This window comes from Danio aesculapii, chromosome 10 (assembly GCF_903798145.1).
Source record: "Danio aesculapii chromosome 10, fDanAes4.1, whole genome shotgun sequence".
Taxonomy (NCBI): Eukaryota; Metazoa; Chordata; class Actinopteri; order Cypriniformes; family Danionidae; genus Danio; species Danio aesculapii.
The window spans coordinates 28,305,874-28,331,865 of NC_079444.1; the positions used below are offsets into that span (position 1 = coordinate 28,305,874).

The 25,992-nt window shown below is 34.4% G+C and overlaps 1 protein-coding gene across 1 annotated transcript in view; it reads right to left on the bottom strand.

The window, feature by feature from the left end:
- The window catches only part of cltca (clathrin, heavy chain a (Hc)), a 61,657-nt gene that overhangs the window by 26,781 nt on the left and 8,884 nt on the right, over window positions 1-25,992 (bottom strand). Inside the window, exons 2-8 of the mRNA XM_056467069.1 lie at window positions 20,249-20,456; window positions 16,134-16,402; window positions 15,589-15,750; window positions 14,773-14,886; window positions 13,915-14,088; window positions 2,836-3,033; window positions 1,325-1,525 (exon numbers count right to left, since the gene is read on the bottom strand). Coding sequence (XP_056323044.1) covers window positions 1,325-1,525; window positions 2,836-3,033; window positions 13,915-14,088; window positions 14,773-14,886; window positions 15,589-15,750; window positions 16,134-16,402; window positions 20,249-20,456 — 1,326 coding nt within the window. The remainder of the gene's footprint in view (window positions 1-1,324; window positions 1,526-2,835; window positions 3,034-13,914; window positions 14,089-14,772; window positions 14,887-15,588; window positions 15,751-16,133; window positions 16,403-20,248; window positions 20,457-25,992) is intronic.

A 25,992-nucleotide genomic window follows, 5' to 3' on the forward strand; every position in this document is an offset into this window, starting at 1 on the left:
AAAGTATATTTTTCCTTCACAAAAAAAAAAGAACATACTTTTAGGGCATAGCAGAAATTGGGACGCAGCATTGATTTTTGTTTTATACTATATAAGTCTTTTACTGCAGTTTAAGATCAATGTAGTGCATCCTTGGAGAATACTAATAATAGTAAATATATATATATATATATATATATATATATATATATATATATATATACACATACATACATATATATATATATATATATATACACATACATACATACATACATACATACATACATACATACATACATACATACATACATACATACATACATACATACATACATACATACATACATATATATATATATATACACATACATACATACATACATACATACATACATACATACATACATACATACATACATACATACATACATACATACATACATACATACATACATACATACATATATATATATATATATATACACAGTTGAATTATTAGCCCCCTTTGATTTTTTTCTTTTTTAAAATATTTCTTAAATGATGATGTTTAACAGAGCAAGGACATTTTTACAGTATGTCTGATAATATTGTTTCTTCTGGAGAAAGTCTTAATTGTTAAATAAAATAAATCAGTTATTAGAAATTAGAGTTATTAAAACAATTATGTTCAGAAATGTGTTGAAAAAAAATCTCTCCATTAAACAGAAATTGGGGGAAAAATAAACAGGGGGGCTAATTCAGGGGGGCAAATAATTCTGACTTTAACTGTATATGTATAGATTTTTTTAAGACAAGAATACTAGGTTGAATTGCAAAGTCAAACTGAATGCAAAACAACTTTTTTTTGGTATTTATTCCATTAAAATATTTTCCAGAACTAAGCAAAGGTTCATGTTCCTAAACTCTCCAAATAAGTCATAGTTGTGGAACAACAATCACGTCAGTATAAATCAATAAACCAAGCCACTGCTTGTTGAGACTATGAGAAAAAAACTAAACATTTTCAGACATTTAAAGTGGAGATTGGGGGGAAAAAAACAGGCTGGAACGAAACCCCTCTTGTGCTTTAGACGGAAAAAACCTAAACAGCCCTCGTACCACATAACAAACACATGACATCACATCTAGAGCAAACATCTTAGATAACGGACACACACAAACAGTCGTTCGCGGCCTGTTTTCACACAGACCTTTCCTTCAGCACAAAAAATATGGAGCCACACTTTGTTTGTGAACAAGAATCACAACAAGAGCACACCCTGTTCCCTGGATCTCTCACACACGGAGAGAGAGGAAGAGGCTCTTGTGAGTGTGTGTGTGGAGATAAACATCCTCCACATACCTTATCCTCCTTCAGCCATTTCTCCAGCAGTTGTTTACGGCCCTGCTGAAGGACGGGTCTGCAGAGCTCCAGAGACTCAAACTTGTTGAGCTGGCCCTGGTCCAGGAGGATCCCGAAATACTGCAGCAGTGGGGATGTCTGGCCTGGTTGAGCCGGGACGCTCTGGAACCGGCGGATGGTGTCAGGGGTGCGCAGGATACCCTAAGATAAACAAGGAGAGATAAGAAGTCAGTCAAGTGAATGATACCATAAAACTTCTGTCCTACTTATCCAACTAAACTTGATTATTACAGATTAAAATGCTGTGATAAATTTGAGTTGGTAATAAGGGTGCACGTTTTTCGAAACATCTAGCATTGCGATATTCGGTTATTCTGCGAGACATGCCCCATATATAGCGACATGAATATAATTTCACCAGATGACTTAATAAAAAAAATTAAATAAATCAAGGTCACGGCAATCCCAGTTCATTAAAAATAGTTGGTATTGAACATATTTATAATTCTACAAGAGGAGGAGACGGGATGAAAAGATTAAAACAGAGAGAGACTTTTTGGATCTATGCGTTAAAAGCAACTAGATTCCCAGGTCTAAATGGTGAATTAGACTTTTCTTCTTTTTTGTAAAACAGTTTTTCTATAGATGGTTCACAGATTATCATCATATATTGTAGAATGTGTTTGTATTTAGGATTAAGCCATGTGAATAAAGGCTTTTTAAATTTTCCACATTTTCCAAGTGCCTTGGACTAATTTCTGTTGTTGTTTTGATGAATCCCTTACCCAAAGAGCACCGACCAAATATTTGAGTTACCCCAGAGCGCTTCTTGTTTGTTTTTCTGACTTAATATCTCTATTTGAAAATAACTCAATGTTAGATTGATTTGGGATAATTCTGTAAGGGAGTGCATCTGCATATAATATAATAATAAATCTACACGCATGGGCAAATACAATAAAGAGTCTAATGGTATTCAGGTACAATGATTAGTGAAAATAAAAATAATTTAAATCCCCTTCAGTTTATAGTTTATCCCCTTCAAAACAATTTTATATGCATTTATCACCTTCCCAAGATTGTAATTTATGTTCACAGAGGACAGTTGGCACTTATTTTCATTATGATTGGGAATGTCCTGCACTTCATTCTTTTTGGTCTCAGCTGGCTCATGATACTTCATTTTTGTAAATCAATAATATAATAAATCGATAATAATAAATCGAACATAATCCTGTTGCACTACTACACTAGATTTTGGTTTTATTGTTCTATTTAAAAAAAAAAAAACATGTTAAATGAGAATCTGAAACGTTTTATGACATACTTAAAAAAAAAAAAAAGATGATTTAGTATTCAAAAATGTTTTATTTAGAATATTATCTTAAATAAATTGGTATTGCACTTCATATTCTCAGGTTTGTCATAGTATATGTATTAATTGCGGTATTTTTACAGTATAATATTTGAGCTATTCTTACAAACATTTATTACAGCAGTGTTCTCCTTACCTTTGGAGCATTAGCAGCCACTTTAGCTGCCTCTGCAAAGTTTCCACCGGCAAATAGGTTGTTAAATTTGCGGCCAAACAGCTCCTCAGCTCCAGCCAGATTATTGCGGACTGCCATCCGTAAAGCCAGATCTGGATTCTGCAGCACATTGGTGATGTACTGGATGATGTTCTCCTCTTCAACACACACTGACAACACCTAGGAAACAAACACACAATAAAGGGAATAAAGTTTGCAATCTATAGTCACCATTAAGTTGCCTTCCCACCTTATCTACAGATATTGAGATACAAGCGAGGCAATTCATTATTACACAATACTGTTAAATAAAGGAAACCAGAAAAAGAGAAGGGATAACACGGAGGACATCTTTGTGAACTAAACATGCAAAAGAAATGTTCTACTTTCTCATTTTAGTTTTAATTAATATTAATCACTAATATTATATTAATTGTATGAATTCATAGTTTGGCAAGTAAGGATTCAACCATTCTTTTAACATTTAAAAGTGTTTTTCATTTCTCAAATGAGCTTCAATGCAATTTAATACCTAACAAAAATAATGAATGCAATAACCTACTAAGTCTGTTATTATTATCGTTATCGCTGATCATTTTACTACTAAAATTTAAATATATAAATTACTATTTGATAGAATAGATTTTTAAAAATATTGTTATATTTATACTTCGAATGGTCTTATTTCTCAACATAGCTTTATCAGAATTTTGCATCTTCAGACAAGTTCAGACATATCCGAAAGTGTCTAAACTCTTCAAATGTTTTTAAAATATTTAACTTTATATATATATATATATTAAATATACACAAATCTTGTTCACATTCACCAGCATAAAAGCAGCTGGAATCGGATCTAAATTCCAGCTGATCTGCTATCTAATATCCCCTTTCCATGACCCTTAATGAGTAAACATAACACCTCGTATCAGCTGAAGCTAAGCTGTCTTCTAGTATGTAACATGATCAGGAAGAGTGCAGTGAGACGTGGAAGGTGTACACTTTCAAGCAAGATGTTACGGCTTTGAAAAATACGTCTTAAAAGCAAGACAGGGAAAAACAATGCCATCTGAGGATGTTTGGCTTTTCCCCCCACTTCTACCTAATATAAAGAACCATGAAAGTTTCTTTTGTCACACTTAAATGACCAATTTTTGTCCGGAAACGTAAATTAAAATATGCTTTAAAGGCACTTCAGCACCCCTTATATACCCAAAATGGCATGGTTTTAATAAAAAATATATACACTCATATTATAGTACACACATTATTAATTATATACTATAACATTTGTTCATTAATAATATTTTAACAATTTATTCTACAAGAAATTCTACAAAAATCATGAGGAAAGCTTTTGACTTTAACATGTTAAAACAACAATAGTAATACATTTAATTTGACTTCCAATGTTTCGATTTTTGTACTAGAAAAGCTCATTTTTAATAACATTTTAGAAAACTTGTAATACAAAAAAAGTTTGCAATTCTTGACGCAATTAATCAACTGGGGAAGTGTGGTGAGAACTACTTTTTGTTAGTGTCTTGGACTTAAATTGTTTTTCCAGTAAAGCTGTTCAATAAGATCTCTAGGAATTACCGACCAGCCAGAGGAGTGTTTGAGAGATGCTTGTAAAGTCTGACATTATTACTGTAGATGCTTGGCCAAGAGACACAAGCGGATGCTGCCAAAAGCCCATCAAAAGCACAGTGTTTAGCTATATTTCTCTGGAGGTATAGCTCATATGAAACCCGGAAGGACGATTTCTAGCTACTAGGCTGAAATGCTGACATCCACAAGCCAATAAAACTGAGTTATGATGTTTAATAGACACTTAACCTGTATGTACTTGAACAAGGACTCGACTAGACAAGTGAGGGAATGTTATATTAAGATAAATTGATAACACGTTAGAGTAAGGCTTAATCAAGTTATTAATAAATGCATGTGAAAAATTATAATTTTCCACAGCATTTATTAATATCAAATGTTAATATTAAACACTAATACATAAAGACAAGTTGCATGTGTTAACATTAGCTAATGGTCAGTGATAAGAATCCCTGTTCTGTTGTTTATATTTGTATTGGTTGTTGCTTGTGTTGTGTTTTGAGTATTGTATGCATATTTATTTACTTGCATAAATTTATACTTTTGTTTAATGCCTAATGTATTTTTTTTGTCAACATGTCACACTACAAACTGTAGAAGGGTATAACCCATGGGCGGGGCCAACGATATAAAATGGCCCCAAACCTTCACTCGGTGTAGGTACAGTAGCTGTAGGAGTAGGTTGCATTATGTTATTGGCAGATTTTGTTAAGTCCTTTTTCTTGATTTAGCTGAACAAGCCTGTAAATACTTTGTAAATATTGTATACTTTATTTTTCTTTATTGTTATTTTTGTCACTTTTACCTTTTTGCTGGATTTTTTTTCACTTTGTGCCAAATAAAAGTCACTATACACTTTCATCCGTGGCTTCTGTGATACTTTTTGCCTCTTATCCGCCCGGTCAATCGTAACAGTTAGAGTAAGCCTCAAGTCGTATGAAATCACATAAAACTGCATAATATTTCCACAGCATTTATTAATTTTAAATGTTAATATTAAATACTAATACATAAACAAAAGTTGCATGCATTAACATTAGCTAATATACAAAATAATGTCAATATTTGATCAAAAATCTATTTTATGGTTACATTAATGTAAAAAGAAAATACTAAATCCATTCAGATCACTGAGAATCCACTAAAACCATATTTCATTTGGCTGTATTATTTTAAATATTATATTTTATTAATTTATATATTATTATTTTATTATTTAAGTGAAAATAAACAAATAAAAATAAATAAATGTGGACAAAATATGAAAGAGAATCAATTTCCCTGAATCTTTGTCTTCAATAAAAAAAAGAAACATTTGAGAAAAAAAATATATAAATAAAAAAATAATAATAACAAATACAAATAAATAAATGTGGACAAAATATGTAAAACGAAGAATCCATTTTCCTGAATCTTTGTCTTTAATAAAAACTGATTTGACAGTTGAATATATAGTTGAAGTCAGAATTATTAGCCCCCATTTATTTTTTCCCCAATTTTTGTTTAACAGAGAGAAGATTAACACATTTCTAAACATAACATCTATACAGCTTAAAGTGGCATTTAAATGCTTTACTAGGTTAATTAGGTTAACTAGGCAGGTTAGGGTAATTAGGCAAGTTATTGTATAATGATGGTTTGTTCTGTAGACTAATCAAAAAAAAAAAAATTAGCTTATAGGGGCTAATCATTTTGACCTTAAAATGGTTCAGAAAAAATTTACTGCTTTTATTCTAGACAAAATAAAACAAGACTTTCTCTAGAAGAATTTTATTATATTATGAAATATACTGTGAAAATTTCGATGCTCTTTTAAACATAATTTGGGAAATATAAAAAAAAAAAATTTTGAAGGGGGGCTAATAATTATGACTTCAACTATATAAATATATAAATATAAAAAACATAACAAATGTTGACAAAATAAGTACAACAGAGAATTAATTTTTCTGAATCTTTGTCTTCAATAAAAAACAATTTGACCAAAAATATATATAAATATAAAAAAAACTAAATAAATAAAACAAATATGTTGACAAAATATGTAAAACAGAGAATCCATTTTCCTGAATCTTTGTCTTCAATAAAAACCCATTTGACAAAATATATTTAAATATAAAAAAACTAAATAGATAAAAAACAAATAAAAATAGATAAATATGTGGACAAAATATGTGAAATGGAATCAATTTTCCTGAATCTTTGTTTTCAATAAAAACTTATTCGACAAAAATAAATAAATATAATAAATAAAATAAAAATAAAATAATAATAAAAAAAAGAAACAAAAACAAAAATATCTAAAAAAATTAAAAATTTAACTGAAGTAAATAATTTTATAAATATTATAAAATATTATAATATTTAAAATGACAAAAATAACTTTAAAGAGTAGATTCATTAAAATAAACAGCAACTCTAAATTTAAATACAAATTTAGAAGAATTATAAACAAAATGCACTAAAATGTTACTAAAAAGTCGTGCCAATTAATCAAGATGAAAGTTTAAATTTCTTAGAACCAGTCAGGTGTTCAAAAGTGAACTGTACATCCCCATATCCAAGCTGTGAGCTCATATGGTAAGTGTTTGTGCTCTACTGTGTGTGTTCTAGATAGGCAACAGCAGGTCAAAGTCACAGTCTGTATTCTGCATGGATGCACATCACTCTCAGCTTAAACCCGCACAGCCCACCCCCAACAATATGGGTCAGTTCAGCCCGAGATACTAAATAGAGGAGTAAAAATAGAGCGGCTCATTGTGTCTATCAGCTTCTCTCCACAAAGAGGCAGTGAGAAGGAGAAAAGGAGAGGGCTAGCAGAAAGAGAGATTATACGTGTGCGAGAGTGTGACAGACAGAGGCTGCAGTGGCCAACGGGAGAAAAACACTGCATTGACGTCAATAAAAGCCCAAGGCCTGAGGAGATGATGATAGTAATAATGAGTCAATACTGATGAGGAGCCCAAACAACTGCAACATCTGCACAGAGAACATCCCTGTGCTGGTCAGTAAATGGACAAGATAATATCTCTGTTGTTCGAAATAATAAATAATGTTTGTTAATAAAATCCATTTATTCTTAAAAGAGATTTAAGCAGTTTGGAAAACAGCACAAATACCAATAAATAAATAAATTTAAAAATAATTATCGTGCTGGAGGGGTTTGAGTGCCTGAGTGATCCTAAGAGCTATGTTGTCGGGGGCTAATGCCCCTGGTAGGGTCTCCCAAGGCAAACAGATCTTAGGTGACAGGTCAGACTAAGTGCGGTTCAAAAAGCCCTTATTAGTACAACGACATCAAGGACTGTGACGACGCCCGGTATGGCGCAGCCGAGGCCCCACCCTGGAGCCAGGACCTGGGGTTGGGGCTCATATGAGAGCACCTGGCAGCCGGGTTTTTTCCCACAGAACCCGGTCGAGCTTAGCCGAAGGAGCGACGTGGGATCATCCTCCCACAGGCCCACCTTCTGCAGGGTGTAGCCATAAGGGGCCGGTGCATTGTGGCATGGGTGGTGGTCGAAGGTTAGGACCACGACAACCTGATCATCAGGCACAGAAACTGGCTCTTGGGATGCTCCCTCGGGGAAAAGCCCTCCCAGGAAAAGTCTATGCCAGAGTACTGGAGAGAAGGATCCGGCCAATGGTTGGACCTAGGATCCAGGAGGAACAATGCAGTTTTTGTCCGGGCCGTGGTACACTGGACCAGCTCTATACCCTCACCAGAGTGCTCGAGGGTTCATGGGAGTATGCCCAACCAGTCCACATGTGTTTTCCACAAGGCATTTGATCGTGTCCCTCATGGCATTCTGTGGAGGGTGCTCGGGGAGTATGGGGTCAGAGGCGATCTGTTGAGGGCCGTCTCGTCCCTGTATGAACAGAGTAGGAGTCTGGTTCGCATTGCCGGCAATAAGTCAGATTTGTTTCCAGTGCATGTTGGACTCCGGCAGGGCTGCCCCTTGTCACCAATTCCATTCAAAAATTTTTGGACAGAATTGAAAGGTGCAGCCTTGGGCTTGAGAGGGTCTGGTTCGGGGACCACAGGATTTCATCGCTGTTATTCGCAGACGATGTTGTTCTGTTGGCTTCATCGAACATGGACCTTCAGCATGCACTGGGGCGGTTTGCTGCCGAGTGTGACGCGGCTGGGATGAGAATCAGCACCTCCAAGTCCGAGGCCATGGTGCTTCACCAGAAAAATGTGGTTTGCCATCTCCAGTTTGGAGGAAAGTCCTTACCCCAAGTGGACGAGTTTAAGTATCTCTGGGTTTTGTTCACGAGTGAGGGAAGGATAGAACGTGAGATTGACAAGCGGATTGGTGCAGCGGCAGCAGTAATGCGGTCCGTAGTGGTGAAGAAGGAGCTGAGCCGTAAGGCAAAGCTCTCGACTTACCGGTCAATCTATATTCCTACTCTCACCTATGGTCATGAGCTTTGGGTCATGACCGAAAGGACAAGATTTCAAGATACAAGCGGCCGAAATGAGTTTCCTTCGAAGGGTGGCAGGACGCACTCTTATGGATAGAGTGAGGAGCTCTGACACCCGGGAGGAGCTCGTAGTAGAGCCGCTGCTCCTCCACATCAAGAGAAGTCAGTTGAGGTGGCTCGGGCATCTGTTTCGGATGTCTCCTGGACGCCTACCTAGGGGCTTGTTCCAGGCATGTCCCACCAGGAGGAGGCCTCGGGGAAGACCCAGGACACGCTGGAGGGGCTATGTCTCTCGGCTGGCCTGGGAATGCCTCGGGATCCCCCCGGAGGAGCTGGAGGAAGTGTCTGGGGAGAGGGAAGTCTCTCCTAAGGTTCTCTCCTAAGACTGCTGCCCCCGCGACCCAGCCCCAGAAAAGCGGCAGAAAACGAATGAATGAATGAAAAATAAAAAACATTCAACCAATTATAATAAAATAATTGTGTATTTGTGTATTATTATTATTACTACTACTACTACTTTATCGATTTAATCAACGTTCTTTAACATTTTAAAAATATTTCCTACATCAATAAATTATTATTATTACTATTACTAATATTATTATTAATTTATCAATATAATCAATGTTCTATAACATTTTAAAAATATATTTCATTTTTCAAATTATTACTATTATTATTATTACTATTATTATTATTATTATTATTAATAATAATAATAATTTATTGAGATAGGAAACATATTTTTTAAATGTTATAGAACTGATTAAATTGAAATATTAATAATAATAAAAATTTAATGATATAGGGAATATTATAGAACATTGATTAAATTGATAAATTATTTATAAAACAATAATAATTAATAATAACAATAATACTAATAATAATATATTGATATAGAAAATATATATTTTTAAATGTTATAGAACTGATTAAATTGATAAAGTAATAATAATAATAATAATAATAATAATAAATTGATATAGGGAATGTTATAGAACATTGATTAAACTGATAAATGAATAATAATAATAATAATAATAATAATAATAATAATAATAATAATAATAATAATAATTTAAAAATATATTTCTTATATGTTTTAAATCATTGGTTAAATTGATAAATTAATAATAATAATAAAAATAATAATAATAATAATAATAATTTATTGATATAGGAAATATATTTTAAAATGTTATAGATCATTGATCAATTGATAATAAACAACAACAATAATAATTTATTAATATAAGAAATATAATTTTTAAATGTTATAGATCATTGATTATTGTTAAATAATAATAATAACAATAATATTAACAACAACAACAATTTGATATAGGAAATATATATTTTTAATTTTATAAATCATTGATTAAATGGATAATAAATCATATTAATATTAACAACAATAATAATAATAAACAATAATTTAATAATAAACAACAACAACAACAACAACCAAAATAAATGTATTGATATAGGAAATATATTTTTAAAATGTTATATACAAAACCTAATGTAATTTATATTAATTACAAAAATAATGTGCAGAGGTCATTTCTATTACATAAAACATCATATTACATATTTCATCATCTTCATTTTATTTGTTTTACAGTCTATAGAAGCTGCCTAGTGGCTTTAAAAGCAACAGACTTTTGACTTACTGAGAGTCATGTTACAGTAGCTGAATTAAGAAATCATACGGTGCGCTTGACTGAATGACAAAAGGCAAATCGTGATGTCACAGCAGCTGATGACGCGTCTCTCCTACGCATGCTATGATTGGCACTCAGGCTCCGCCTCTGTTAACGTGAAAGGAATTAGGACGCCAGTCAATGCCTCCCACGGCAAGATCACATGATAACTGCTACTTTTTTTTTTCTCTCTCTCTCTCTCTCTCGGCCTGCCTCCCTCTTGCCTTCTTTGCAGCTATTTTCAGTGAAGGCTCTCTCTCAAGGTCACTCTGCTCACGAGTGCAGACACAGCTGGTTACAGCCTGACTTTTCATCACCCACCAGTGCTGAGTGGCGCAGAGGACAGGAAAATGGAGAATGCCAACACGAGCAGGGGAAATAGCCACAGGAAGAGAGATATGCATTCCTTTTCCCTTTATCTACACTTAAATAAATCACATTCAAATGAGGGTGAAATCTACTCTAATAAAAATCAATCCACAATGTGCACGATCTTGCTACCCAATTAAATAATAGATTTGTAACCGAATTATGTAAAATTTGACCAAGTGCAATAAGCAAACACTCAAATAAGCTTTTCTACATGATCAATGCATTAAATGGGTCTTTGATTATTTAATTCATTTGGAGTGTAATATTACTGTTTACGATGCTCAATTTATACTGAAATTAGACATTATCTTCTACAGAATTAGCCTTTTAAGGCCTACATTAAATGACAGGCTTGTGAAATCATAAACCCTTAAGTTCACATGAACCTGCCCGCAAGTAAAATGTTTCCGAACACACAGGAGGTTAGCCAGTCAGAGCACAATCAAAGCCCCTCCTTCAAAAAATATGCAATTTTCCAGCTAACCAATCAGAGTCTATTGCATATTTATGAGGGAGGGGCTTCAAGGAAGCATAAAGTCAACACAGCTTTTTTTTAGGTGAACAATAAAAGTGAAAAATATTGTGAATTTTATGTTTTAAAATGTATGAACATGTTACACAGTCAAAGTCATTAAATATAGTTGATTGGCCACCCCTTTAACTCTATTCCATTCACCTCTCAGATGTTTTGCATGGCTTTGTTGGTTGATCCAGGTGGAGGCTCTGTATTATTAAGAGCAGTAACAGTGCTCTTCAGGTTCAGCGTGACACAGTTTGGATTGGCTTTCTGTCACCCACTGCATAATTTAAGACTTTCTCTGGCATGACTGGAAAATTATTTACCCGCTCAAGGGATCCATTAACAGGCTTATAATGGAGTATTGTGTACAGAAAATGACTTTGGACAGAAGCGTTGATTCACCTGAGACTCTGAAAACCTTTGTATTTATAACTCCAATGTTCTCAAATCTAGCATGCTGAACCATGGGGAAATCTATTTTAATTTTTAAATATAGTTTAGGGCATTAATGTGGTTTTAAAGGGTTAGTTTACCCACACATGAAAATTGTCTTCACTCATAGTGTGTTTACACTTAATCAGTTCTAGACATTTTCTTAAAAAGGCTTATAAGACATGTTTTATGACCAAACCTTCAAAAGATTAAAAAAAGTGAAGGTGCTGCTGCAAGGAGACACATTTTCTGTGTCTGTAACAATCTTAATTGGACAGCATCGACTGTGGTTTAGAATTTTGTTTTATTTACAAATTAAGTTGAACTGCACCAGTTTAACAAACAGAATATTGCACTAACCAAACAGCCGCATGAGTGTTGATTTTAATCAAACCTGCCAATTTGAAAATGCCTATATTCAACCACATATCATTAAGTAATCTGTTTATTTTCAGAACTAATTGAACCACGTCATTCCAAGCCAAATCGGTTCATTTTCGGAAGTAAATGCAAATATTTTTTACCAAATCTACTTATCATTTATTAACATTCATGTGTTAATAAAAGCCCAAATTAAGTCTGTTCATCATATAAATTGAACATGTCTCATCAGAAAACTTTATTAAAGACATCAACTGTATTTGTTTGTTGATGTCTTGCCCTGTATTTTGAGTAGGCCTGTCATGATAAGGAATTTACATAGAAATTGTTGCAATAAACGATATTATTGTCATTTTGAGATCGTTTTATCCCATAATAATTATAAAACAGTATAATAATGCAAATAGCAATAAACACTTTAAAACACTTAAGGTTAATTAGATTCTATAATTTGATGTTAAAAAGGTAAATGTCCTATTATATACACTAATAAATGTCCTATTAGGCAAATGTCCAATTATAAACTTTGACACCTTTGACAAACTTTGAGGTTGAACGTAAATTTCAGTGTAAAATGTCTTTAATGTTATTTGTGAATTTGTAAACATATATTGCAATGGCAAAAAATTATTGAGGTCATCTCCTGGTAATGCATGATAATATACTGATTATTGTGAGACTGGCCTGATTTTGAGGCCTCAGAATTTTGGATGATATGATTAAAAATATCTTTGTTCCTCAAAAGAACTAATTTCTTAAAAGTTTGGAAGAACAGGGGTGAGAAAATAATTTTTATTTTGAAGTGAACAAACCATTTAAAGGGATCGTCCACCCAAAAACGGAAATTCTGTCATCGTTTACTCACCCTTAACTGGTTCCAAACCTTTCTGAGATTCTTTCTTCTGTTGAACATAAGAGAGATTTTAAAGAAAAACCTGTAAGCATTGAGGTCAATGGTCACTGGATTTCAGCTTTCCTCAAAAAATATCTTCTTTTGTGTTCAACAGAAGAAACTCAAAGGTTTATAACCACTTGAGGGGGAGTAAATTGTTATTTTTGGGTGAGCTATCCCTTTAATAACTATGGTGGCCTCGATCGACAAGTTTAAGTTGGAAATTTCAGGATGAGATGCCTTGAGCTTCACTGAAGGGAATTGGGAAAAAAGAAGAGGAAAATAAGCAGAAGGAGGATGGGTGGTTTCCATGTCTCAGTAAGACGGGAGTATTAAATGTTCTGCCTCTGGGGTAATCAGCTGAGTTGTGTCCTCCTTAGATTCCCTCTGACAGAGAGGAGATCCGAGCAAATGCACACAGAGCTTCGCAGTGCAGGATCAAAGTGACACAGCTGCTCGAAATTTGAAATACTGACACTAATTACAGCTGAAGCGTGTAATTTAGTTCAGTGTTTAATATGCGTCCTCCTAACCCAGCTTAATATGCAGAGACAACTAGAAGTGAGCCATTTGAAGGCTGATTTTCCAGAAAATTGTAAATATTGTGGCACTTTTAGAAGCTTAATTTGCTTCAAGAAGGAGATCAAGCCATGCATGAGTTTCAGGATACGCATGTCTTTCAAACCACATGGATTCATTTACATTTAAGTTTCAGCACATACCTGTCCTTTCCTGTTGACGCCGATAATACCAGCTGTGGCATCATGGGGCGCAGTCACAAAAATGGTCTCCCCGCTGATTCGGTTCATGTAGATGCAGGTGCCCGTCTCCAGGTCATACAGATGAATGTAACCGTATTTAGTGATGAGATATACAACATCGTGTTTGGAGCTGATCTGTGTGACAAAACAGAACACAGTACATAGGATTGTTTGATGAACAGAAAGAGTAGCATTTATTTGGACACTTAAAGGTCCCATGAAGTGCTTTGAAATATGCATTTTTTTGCGATGTTTGACATAATATCAACCAAAAGAGAGGGTGGGACCTGGTGTTGCTCCTCACCCCTTTAAAAAACAGCCAATAGTGTTTTATTTCATCACCTCTCTGCCAGTGAGAGTGGCTGAGCTCAAGTGCATCAAATGAAAAGCAAAGGAGAAGCGTCTTGAAGGGGGCGGGGCAGGGCTGTCAGATACTAGAGAGAGTATTTGATTGGGCATGATTTAATGAGAAACTGGAGTATGCGGTGACGTGAATAAAACTGTTAATCCATTTAGGCAGTACAAAGCACAAGCTTTACACAATTATATGAGTTACTTGAATTTTGTCACTGTTTTGGAGCACACTAGCTTATAGATATCTTAAAAACTAACAATACTGATTCGAACTAAAAAAACCTTTTTTAAATTTCATGAGACCTTTAATTCATCCAAAAATCAAACATTTGCTACTTTTAATTACTGATAAATTAATAATGTGTTTTTTAACCCCAAACTGTAAGCACATACAGTTTAGTAGAACAAATTATAGTCTCTTTCACTGCAAAACACAACTACAACAACATCATCATCATCATATACCTGCATGGCCACAGGGAAGTCATTCTGCGCTTCTGGCGGGAAGAACACATCCACGGCTTTCTTTGGGAATTGCTGGTTGCCGGTTGGTGGTGTGCCCACTTCAATAATGTGAAGCTGAAAATAATAATAATAATGAATTTTCCAGTAAATCTCACGAAGTATTAACCACATTTCAAATGTGACAAATGAGGAATTGAATTAAAAATGTGAATATTGTTAAAAATATAAGAAACATGAAGAAATCAAGACTAGAAACTAAAAACTGTAGTCCATGTCCGAAAGAAAACTTCAGACTACTTCCAATTAGAGCTGGACCGATAAACGATATTATATCGAATCGCAAAAAAAATGTATGTCAATAACAATAACAAGCTCTGGACTTTTTTACTTTATCTAAGAGCCAATCACATAGCAAAAATGTGCAACAATGGGAATCTAGAAGTATGATTATAAAGTGATTATATGCAGAACTCAATTGTAAGTCGATTTGGACAATAGCGCCTGCTAAATGACTAAATGTAAATATGCACAACTCAGAAACCCTCGTATTACTGACACTGGTGGCTATTTAGTGAAGTTATTGCTTGTGCTTGCATTTTTGACAAACAACATACAAGAGACTGATGCTCCAAATGTCCTTATGCAGGTCAAAGTTCCTTTTTGTGCTTTGATTAAAGTAAAAATTAGGTTGTAATACTTCTGCTATTAGGCCATTTACTCATCAGCAATGAAAAATAATGCATGTCAATTCTTAGATGTACTCTTGAAATGTACAAATGTATATGCATGCATGTGTATATGTATATGGAAACGCACCTTTCCGCCTGCCTGACCTCGTACAGCGAAACAGAAAAGAGTGGATTCTTCAGTGTTTCCCTCCATTTTGAACTGGCCAAAGCCAGCGGCGTGACCCTCAATAGGCTGTGACACCTTCCTGTCAACAGAGTAGAGCTGCATGGCTCCAACAACTCTGTTTTGCTACAAAAGGAAAGAATAGTTTAGAGATTTGGGGGGAAATGTCTTTGATTCAATATCCAACATTTAATTGAGTGACAGACCAAGGAAAATAAGGTAACACTTTTGTTTAGGTCATTAGTCCTGCTTTTAACGACTGGCTTATTACCTGCCTATTATTAAGATATTAAGTAGTTACAAAGTATTCTGTGTCCATAATCCTATCCAAAACTTAAACCCAACTTTTACCTTACTAACTATTAATAAACAGCTTATAAGTACTTTATTAAGCTAGTAGTGTTAGTTAATGGTTTGTTAATACTACGAATTATGACCTAAACTAAAGTGTCACTGGAAATAATTCTAGACCAAAAACCCAGAACGGTTCTTTAAAATGATTATGACACCTGAGCAGAAATGCCAATGAGCAGCAGCCACTTCTGCTTGGCATCAGTGCGGTAGTTGATGATTTGACAGCCTGCCAGACTGGAATGTCTGTCAAACACTTTGACCGGCTGAGAGTCTCCCTCCATGCTCCAATGATAGACTGCGTTATCGGTCACAAGGGCAACCGTATTGAGGGAGATCCACTTCCAGAAAGTAACGTCATCGGTCATGGTGTGGGCTTTCATCTTACTCTTCATCTCGATATTAAAGATCTGAAGGGTTTTGGCGGCTGAGAAGAAAACATGGAGAAAACAATCATAGAGAAAACATTTTACCATTAACACACATAAAACAAATGAATTAGATTACAAAGACATCAGGGCAGAAATATTGTCAGTCATGGATGGAAGTGCATCAGGCAAGCCCACCATGACAGCTTATTCAGCAGTTAAGACAAATGAAGCCAAGCAATCAAGAAGCGAAATGTAGAGAGAATTTGTGAACAGAACAAACTCAAAACTAAATACCAGAGATTGATTCAACAAAAAGGTTTTACTGTAAACACATGTGGAAATTATATGTGTTTATAGGAAAGGAAAACTTGGCAGCAACTCACCTGATTAACTTCCAACCAATTACTCCTAAAATATTACTCATCTATGTGCTGAATTTAATGTTTAATCTATGTGTGCAGAGACATTAAAGACAAGGCTTGCAATAGGCCTGTCACGATATCCATTTTTGTGGATCGATTTATAACACCAAAATGTATTGTGATAAACGATATTATTGTCATTTTAAGACCATTTTGACACTATAATAGAATCACAATGCAAGTACACTCAAAAACCTTTATTTTATTCTTAAGAATATTATAATTATATTCCTGTTAACAATTTAATAATTAGACATTGGAATCAGAATGTGAAAATGTATATGCTAAAACAAATAATAATAATGTTAACAAAAATGTAACATCAAAAATTAACATCTTTTTTCATTCGTCAGCAATTTATAGTAAATACTATGGTCTTTTGTTTAACCATACTGACACCCCAAAGAGAAAAAGAGGCTGCGCAATCAGCTAAAATGTGGCTAGTATTGTTTTTAATGTATGGGCCATATATATTGCATCACCAAAAATGATTGAGGACATGTCCATTTGTTGTGCGATAAGTCGATATATTGATAATTGTGACAGGCCTAGCTTGCAGTATGAAACAAAGATTCATAAAGTTAATGTGAAATGCTTTTTAACATTTTGCAATGTGGTGCTAGCTTAAGGAAACCATTTGACCAGGGTGTGGAGGCAGAGAGTTAAGTTCACCCAAAATCAACAACAAAAAAAAAAGTCAAATTTTTGCTCAAGAATATTGAAGTATGGGTAAGAATGTCCTTTACATGACTAGTATACGTCTCAAAGTCCCAAAAATACTTCAAGGAAAGCCAAACAAAAGATTGTTTGGAGTTTGTTTCAGGAGTTTGAGTTCTTTATATAAAACGAATTTTAGCTGGTAAGCACTTCAAAACTCCCACTGGTCTACTTTGATTACATAATAGATGGGTGTGACTTGGAGGCTTTGCCTTTTTGGGGCAAGAAATAATTATTTTCTCTGTTCAGTCCATCCAAGTCAGACAATTGAATTATACACAAATAAAAAAAAAGCTAAGAAGATGAACACTGATTATAATATATAGAAAATTTTGGGTTTAATTTGACTTCAAATGGCTTCAAATCCTATTTTCTTTTGGTGTTATAAAAGTTGCAATGAAACAGAAGTAGCAAAACTGGTTTTCCATTTTGTGATATATACACTAGAAAAAATATAATAAATATATATATATATACATGAGGCAAGGACAGGTTCTATCCAAAAGTTGTAGATTGAATTTTGAGATGTGTGTGTTATGCTAAAAATGGAGGCAGGTCTAAATTAAGCTTGCGAAGATGGAGTTTAAGCAGCCTAAGATCAAAGTCAAGAAATCATTTTCACAGAAAGAAAAACATATGCATTGCTTGATTTGTTCTAAGATCAATGACATGCATTTAGAAAATTGATTGGATAAATTGTAAATTTCATGCTGACTTCAAATTTGCAGTATAACTAGTGTGAGACTGCAGGCTGCTGTGAAGCTGATTGCTGCAGAGATCTGAATTTCATCCAAATACATAGACGGAAGCAAAATTAATGCGTTTCAGGCCTCTGTGGATGATTCCCATAATACAGCCAAAACAGTCAAATCACATGACATAGGTGGGAGCGCGAGCTTTACAGAGTGGGAAAGGGATAGAAGGGATTTTCATCCACATTTTGGACTGTCTCAGTAATAACAGAGCAGAAACCTGCACTATATTCCTTAATACCCTAAACAGAAGACAATGACAACATCTCAAAGTAATAATATATATTTGTCAATCCTTGCTTAAAAATCCTCCCTTTGGACAAGTAAATCAAATCTGTTTTAAATTCTATAAAAAAAAATTTTGACTGTCAATCCTGAATAGCAGCAAATCAGATTTATAAGCATTGTGAACAAAATCCAAAAGCACAGCTGAGCAAGGCTAAATATTGCTCAGGAAATTAACGTTCTGAATCATACAGGATATTATGAAACCAAAATAGGCTAATAAAATGGTCTGTAGTCACAAACAAGCAATCGATTAAAAGCTAATCGAGTTTTAAGCTATGACCGTAACTGTTTTGACTCGCCAACGCAAGCCATTTACTGCTCAAACAAACAGGTTTGATGCCACAAATCAACTTTGTTCAAGCAGAAAATTACATTTATTATACTGTGTCACCTATTAGCATCATTTAACATGGCAATTACAATTAATAACATGCTAAGAACTGAAGAGATGACTATAAATTAGCAATTTGCACAGCATGACAAAAGTCTCAACTGCACATATGGCTCTGAGTTTAGAGCTAAATTCTACTGATATTGAAGCATACATTCATATCCATATATTATCCAATTATTCAACATCTACCACAGCACCGGTACAGCATTAGTCACACAGCTACCTAAATACAACCTATGCAAAGCCTACTGGACTATGAACTACCACTAGAACCATAAAACTAGGAGGCTACCTTTACCCAGATTCATTTACATGGACTTGAGACACTTGATGTTAAGATTACACAGTGAGGGTGGAGGAAATTACTTGATATAGCAAGCATTTAAAATGATAGTAAATTAAATAAACAGAAAAGCAAAATGTACGCCCAACAATATTTCAAACCCCAGAAAGAGAAACTGGATTACATATTTCTACATAAATCAACATGATGTGAACATTCAAGCTATGAAGTTTGTGAAAGTCAAATCCTGTTTAGCCAAAGTTAATAATGTGGTATATTGTTGGCTAAACAGTCTTTATTTATGTAAACTATATCAGAGAGATGCCAGGACATGTTGTCTTTACATTGCCCACAATAGCTTAAATTTGCATGGGGCCCAAGTCCAATCCCTGAGGCACACCTCTCCTTAATTTGCAACAGCAATACTGTTGCTTCTACAATACAACTGTTTTCACAAAAGACATACTCTGAACATAAAGAAACAATAATAAACCAAAATATTGTCATGGCCAAATATGACAAGTATTAATTTCCAAATGAAAAGTATACATGCATTATTTAATACATTTTACAGCTTGAAGTGGAGGCTCTAGTAACACTTACACAAGGTTAAGCAATGAGGCCAAGCAACTCTACATAAAATGAATTCATTTTAGCAACAGGATTATAACTTTCACAGATCATTGTACTAAAATGTTAACTCACCGTCTGCATACACATGAGAAAGCAGCAACAAAAAAGGAAACAAAACAAAAAGACAAAGCAATTATGGCTGCATGACAAAAAATACACAACATATCATGTTACTGTAAGATAAGATGTAGCCTATTATGAGGGAAAATGCAAAAACATTTGCTTAAGAAATAGGTATAGAATAATTTTAACTAAAAAGGGATTCTGGGTGAATGAATGATGCTAAGAAAACAAAACAACTTAAGTTCTAGTTTAAAACAACAATTGGATCAGTTCTATGATTCTGTCGTCAACTAGTCATTACAATTAGGTTACTACAAATAGCTATTGCACTAACAATCTAGATCTCCTACCTTTAAGGGCAATGACTTTGCTCGCAGGGTTCATGATGGCGCTATCTGCAGAGATGGGCCTGCGGATGGGGGTGTTTGGGTCTGCCATATCAATGATCACCACCTGCGCCTGTTCTCCAACCTTCTCCCGGACACAGATGAACTTATCCGACTCCATTGTCAGGGTGCTGAACCCAATGTTGGCTGGGTTGATCCCCAAATTTTGGAGCTAGGAAAAAAGAAGAGTTTTATTTCATTTAAATGAGCACACTATACACTTTTTTCTGATTAGTACAATTCTTAGATTTTTCCCCATTTTGTCAAGAATACTATGAGATAGTTTGATTTCATTTCTAATTTGATTTAATCAGGTGTCTCTCTGACATTGTGAACTGCTTTCTGAATTGATCTTTTAATAAAAATCAATGACTGTGTTCCACACTGAAGATTAAATGGATCTGAAACTTGATTTATAAAGCGGACAGATAAAACCGTAACTGCAAATTATTTTTGTAGTTTCACTACATTTCAGCAGTAACTGTGTGTTGAAGATTATTATGAGATCAGCCCTTTCTAGTAATAAGAACAGTAATTAATTGTGGCACAGAAGTGGCAAATCCTTTTTTTCCCTAAGTTGAGTCAACCACATGGCTTTACTATCTGAAAAAGCCTTGAGGAATTTATCTCAGGGACACACAGAGCAGATACAAGAAACAGACTTTTGAATAGTTTTTTTTTATACAAAACTATCTCTATGCGGAAGAAACTAATTACATATACTAAGTTATATACAGGTTTATTGCCATTTGAAAATTTGTGTCCAATAGGCATGGGACGATAACCGGTTTTACAGGTTTACAGCGGTTATGAAAAGTCAAGCCTTTAAAACCGTTAAAATTTTCTGTTATACCGTTCCTATGGTATTTGTAAGTTTTGCTGTATTTTTTCAGTCTATGATTCAGGAAACATCTGAAAAACAAATATAAACCAACATCCAGCATGCTGTAGAGCTGAACGGTGCAGTGGCTTACTTTATATCAAAAAGAAAATAAAGAAATCCAAAGATGCTTTTTCAAGTTGAAAAGAAATCTGTGTTTTTGAATGTAATTAAGACAGCAGACTCATTTAATGTTTGCTGACATTTATTGTTTTAAAAATATTTTAAAATGTAAAAAAATATATATTTACACTATGTTGAATGGGGAAAAAGTTGTTGTTTTTAACCCAGATGTTTAAAAAGAACATATTTTAGAGCAGTGATTACAATACCGTGAAACCATGATATTTCCACCCAAGGTTATCATACTGTCAGAATACCGTCATACCGGCCCATGTCTTACACCGTGTCCAATAATGCAAATCTTATTTCTTGTCCAATAATGCAAACATTATTGGATTGTATTCTGTAACAAAATAATAATCTATGCACATCATTATTATTTAAAGATATAATTAACTAGTCGGCGCCAGTGGTGTAGTGGTTGGTGCGTTGACATGCACTCTGGTGCTCACGGCGACCAGAGTTCGATTCCCTATGCTCCTATGCTGATCGTTCCCTTCTCTCTGCTCCCCATTCTTTCCTATCAATAATCTCTACTGTCCTTTACATTAAAGATGAAAACCACAAAAAAAACTATAATTAACTAATAACAAAGAATGCTGCAAGCAAAGCAAGAGGCAAATATTTGTGCTTTTCAACCCTGCATGATTTAATTTCTGAGTGACTTCTGACAAATTTGAGCAAATGTCCTCAAAAAATGCTTTTAAAAATCCTCTCACAATAGTCACTTGCTTTGTTTCTAAATAAATTAACAGTTTTAAAGTAATTGTATTATTGAACGAATATTTATTTATTTAAAAAAAATATTTATTTTAAAAAAATAATAATAATTTTGACTTCACGATTATTCAAAATGATTATCAGTTGATTTCAATTATGACCAAAATAATCATGATTATGATTTTTCCCAAAATCGAGCAGCCCTAAGTTTATTCCCCCCTAAAAATAAAAGATAAATGTTATCATTGTTGTAATCTCAAAATGCAGACTGGGACGTGCATATTAATGATCCCATTGCAACAAATCAGTCGGCTTTGACTGCTGATCTCCTGATGATGTGACCGCTCATCAGGGGTAGATGTAGAACATGACCTAAAGTACATGCAAATCTTGAGGGCATGACCCATGAGTAACATAAAAGTCTGTATTGTGTTCTGATAGGGCTGCTTTTCACTGGGGTTTTACACTTGCATAATTTACATCAGAATGAGGAAACAGCTCATGATAAGGCAATTTCCATGCACTAAACTATGCCTAGGTATTCCCAGATTTTCTTTACAGGGCACCTTTAAGACTTTATGCTGTTGTGTGCAGACAAATCATAATCTGACTTACGCAGTGCATGCCGGTTAGAATTTTTGTCCACCTTTAGATGGCACAGACATCACATCACTGTCGTGTGTGGCATCAAAGAACCACAATAGGACTCAGAGGGCTGCTGGCTGATAGTCTGCGCAGTTTCTCCAACATTATGATTGACCAGATTCAGCATAAGACAACGATCATGCAAATTGCGGGTTTATTCTTAAATTCAATCCCCATATTACCCATATATACACACACTTTAAAAACAATAACCTTTTCAAGCCTCCCCATCTCATAATAAACCACATTTATTAAAAGATAATTTTTACTGCCACCACTTTTGTGATACTTCATTTGCTTACACTGTAAAAATACCCATAAATTAGCACTTTTCCATATTTTGAGTCATGTTTTTTATTTTTAATTTCTCCTAATTTATTTATGGTTTTGAATTGCAAAATGGCACCTTGATAAAGTAAAGTGCTATAATGTGTTGGTTGGTGTTGTATATTATGGTATATTATAGGGGTGGGCGATATGACCTAAAATTAATATCACGATATTTTTCATCTTTTAAACGGTGACGGTATAATATCATGGTATTACTTTAAATAGCAAAATGATATGCATTTCAAGGAAGAACGGACAAAAAAAAAGAGTCTCACTTCTATCACTCTTTAAGTTTTGGTTTCGGTTTGTGACATTTTAAATGCTCTGTCCCGTTATGAGCTGATCTTCATTTTTCTCTGTTTGTTGAATAAAGCGGCACCAATTTATGAGCAGACAGAGCAGGATTCTTGCGATGACCACCGGCGCAATACCGCTCTTTGTTACGAGCCATAGTTTCAGTGTAAACTTAGTAAAGGTTAGTTTCTTTGGCGATGATGTCTACAGTATTAGATTTTACATTTAGCGGACATTTGCGCTGAACACGCAGTGAAAGCAACGCAACAAGATTCGGGCACCTTCTCCGAAAACCCTCGATTGATCTCAGCTGGTGGATCAACATTTACCTCATGTCATGATCGCTGTCATCTGCGCCATTATTATTATTATTATTATAACTTTAAGTGAGGTTTGCAAACCTGTGTACTTTTCACTCTTCAGCCGTTTGCATTTCCTACGGTAACAAAAGCTCCCTGTTATCTGACAGCGGGAAGCGTTGAGTGATTGACCAGCTAATATGAACCAATACAGCGGCAGCGTAGAGCGATTCAGCAAGTTTATAGAGAAAATCAAATGCTCCCAAATATATTACGAGGGCGCATAGATTAAATTTCGGGCGCTCATGCGACCAAAATGGTTGCAATTTCGAGCCCTGTAGTATAAGGACAGGTATTCAGACCACAACTGAACGTTTGAAAAAAAATTTAATGCCTTATTATTTAGAATTAGCTATTGTAAATGCAGCCGTTCAAGGCACATAATTGATTTATTACAGTATTGACGGTATTAGAAAATCCATGTCGTGGCACAATGTCACACCGGTGATGACTATGACACCGGTGTACCGCCCACCCCTAGTATATTATTACAAAAACAAACTGCCAGTACATTTTCGATTATTTTACAGACTCATTTCTCTCTATATAATTTCTTATCCATTTTATTATTTCAAACTAAAATGTCAATAAATGTCACTTTGGTTAACTGTAGTGCTTAATTTTTAATATTAAAAATTGACAAAGCAGAGATCAGGGTCCCATAATGCAATTCATATCCCTAAATTACCAGAAAACTCATATGGAAACTGTATCGTAACTTATTTTAACAGTGTAGCTTTTAAGCATAGGTTTATTTTGAACCTTTTTTACAGTATTCAGCAGCATAGGTAATTTATGGATTAACTCAAATGTCAGACTTACACATCTTTAATATAATATGGTCATTATTGATCAAGGTATATCGCAGTTTTACCGCCAAAATTTTCTGGTATACTGTTCCTACTACACCCTCAGAAATAAAGGTACGGGAGCCGTCACTGAGGTGGTACCTTTCCAAAGGTCAAGGTCCATATTAATACCTCAAGGGTACATATTAGTACCTAAAAAGTACAAAAGTGTTGCTCTTAAAACGTTTAGGTACTAATATATACTTTGGAGGTCCCAATATGGAGCCTTTAAGTACAAATATGTATCTTTTGAAAAATCTGAATCCCGCCAGAAATAGTAGGTCATCCAGGTACTTCTCGCATATTACTTAGCTCGCATACGGTTTTTAACATATTTTATAGTATGGAATTATATGATTTTGGACGCAGCCATTGTGTTCAAAAGTGGGGAAATTTTTATATTTTAATTATATTATTAAGTTATTTTTTGTTTTTTACAAACACATTTAAAAAGAATACATTTTAAAGCAGTAATCACAATATTGTGAAACTGTGATATTATTATCCAAGGTTATCATACCGTCAGAATCTTATAGCAGACTGCTTACCTAGACCCCTTACTGTTTTTGCCTAATCTCACTGACTGTTCTGTTCTTAGTCTGTTCAAGTCAAACACTCCTTTAGTGTCATATTTATTTATCAATGACAGGCCTAAATATACCAAGATAGCAGAAGATAGCTTAGCAAGATAACAAAATATTAATTATCAAAAACACCACAAAATAAATTGAAATTAAATTAATTAAAATAATTGTCAAATATCACACAGCGCTACCAGTTATACACACACAAAGCAAATAAAACAGGTTGTGGAAGAGTTTACTGATTCAAATTTATGTCATGCAAAAGCTAAAACTAGCAAAAAATAAACGATTTTGCAATGCATGACCACATCGTTCCGAAAGTATTCTCACAGTTTGAAATGTCTGTCAAAAAGTATCAATGTGTGCTCTTGAGAATGGTATAGTATAAATAGGACGAGGCGATAAAGTTCCTGAATGAGCCAAGACACCATCAATTACTGTAATCATTTGCCATATCACACTCTACCCTGTTAAAACTAATGAAACGTGTATCCAAGCTGGTTTCAAGCGATTAAAGAGACACCCCAGTCTCAATTATTAGACCCAAATCAACCAAGACGAGACTCTGGGATCAGTCAATTACAGGCTAAATAAAATGTCAGTGGGATGCCAGCTTAGCCAAGTCTGAGTCACCAAAGACTTGCTCTAAAACTGACCCTGAGATGGAGGAAAAAGACGTGCAGAGAACGATGTTCATTAGTGTGAACTGCACACTAATAAATGCTGATCTTTTCTTGTACAGTAAATTAGTATAATTTGTCTGGTTTAAACTGTATGATTCATACCAGATGACTAAGCACCACATGCAGATGAGAAAATGCAGCGACATCAAATATAAAAAGAGACTTACGTTTGAAATGGGTTCAGAGAGGAGCAGAGGAGGAGGAGGATTTACTGTAGGAGACATCTTAACTTGAGGCATTTT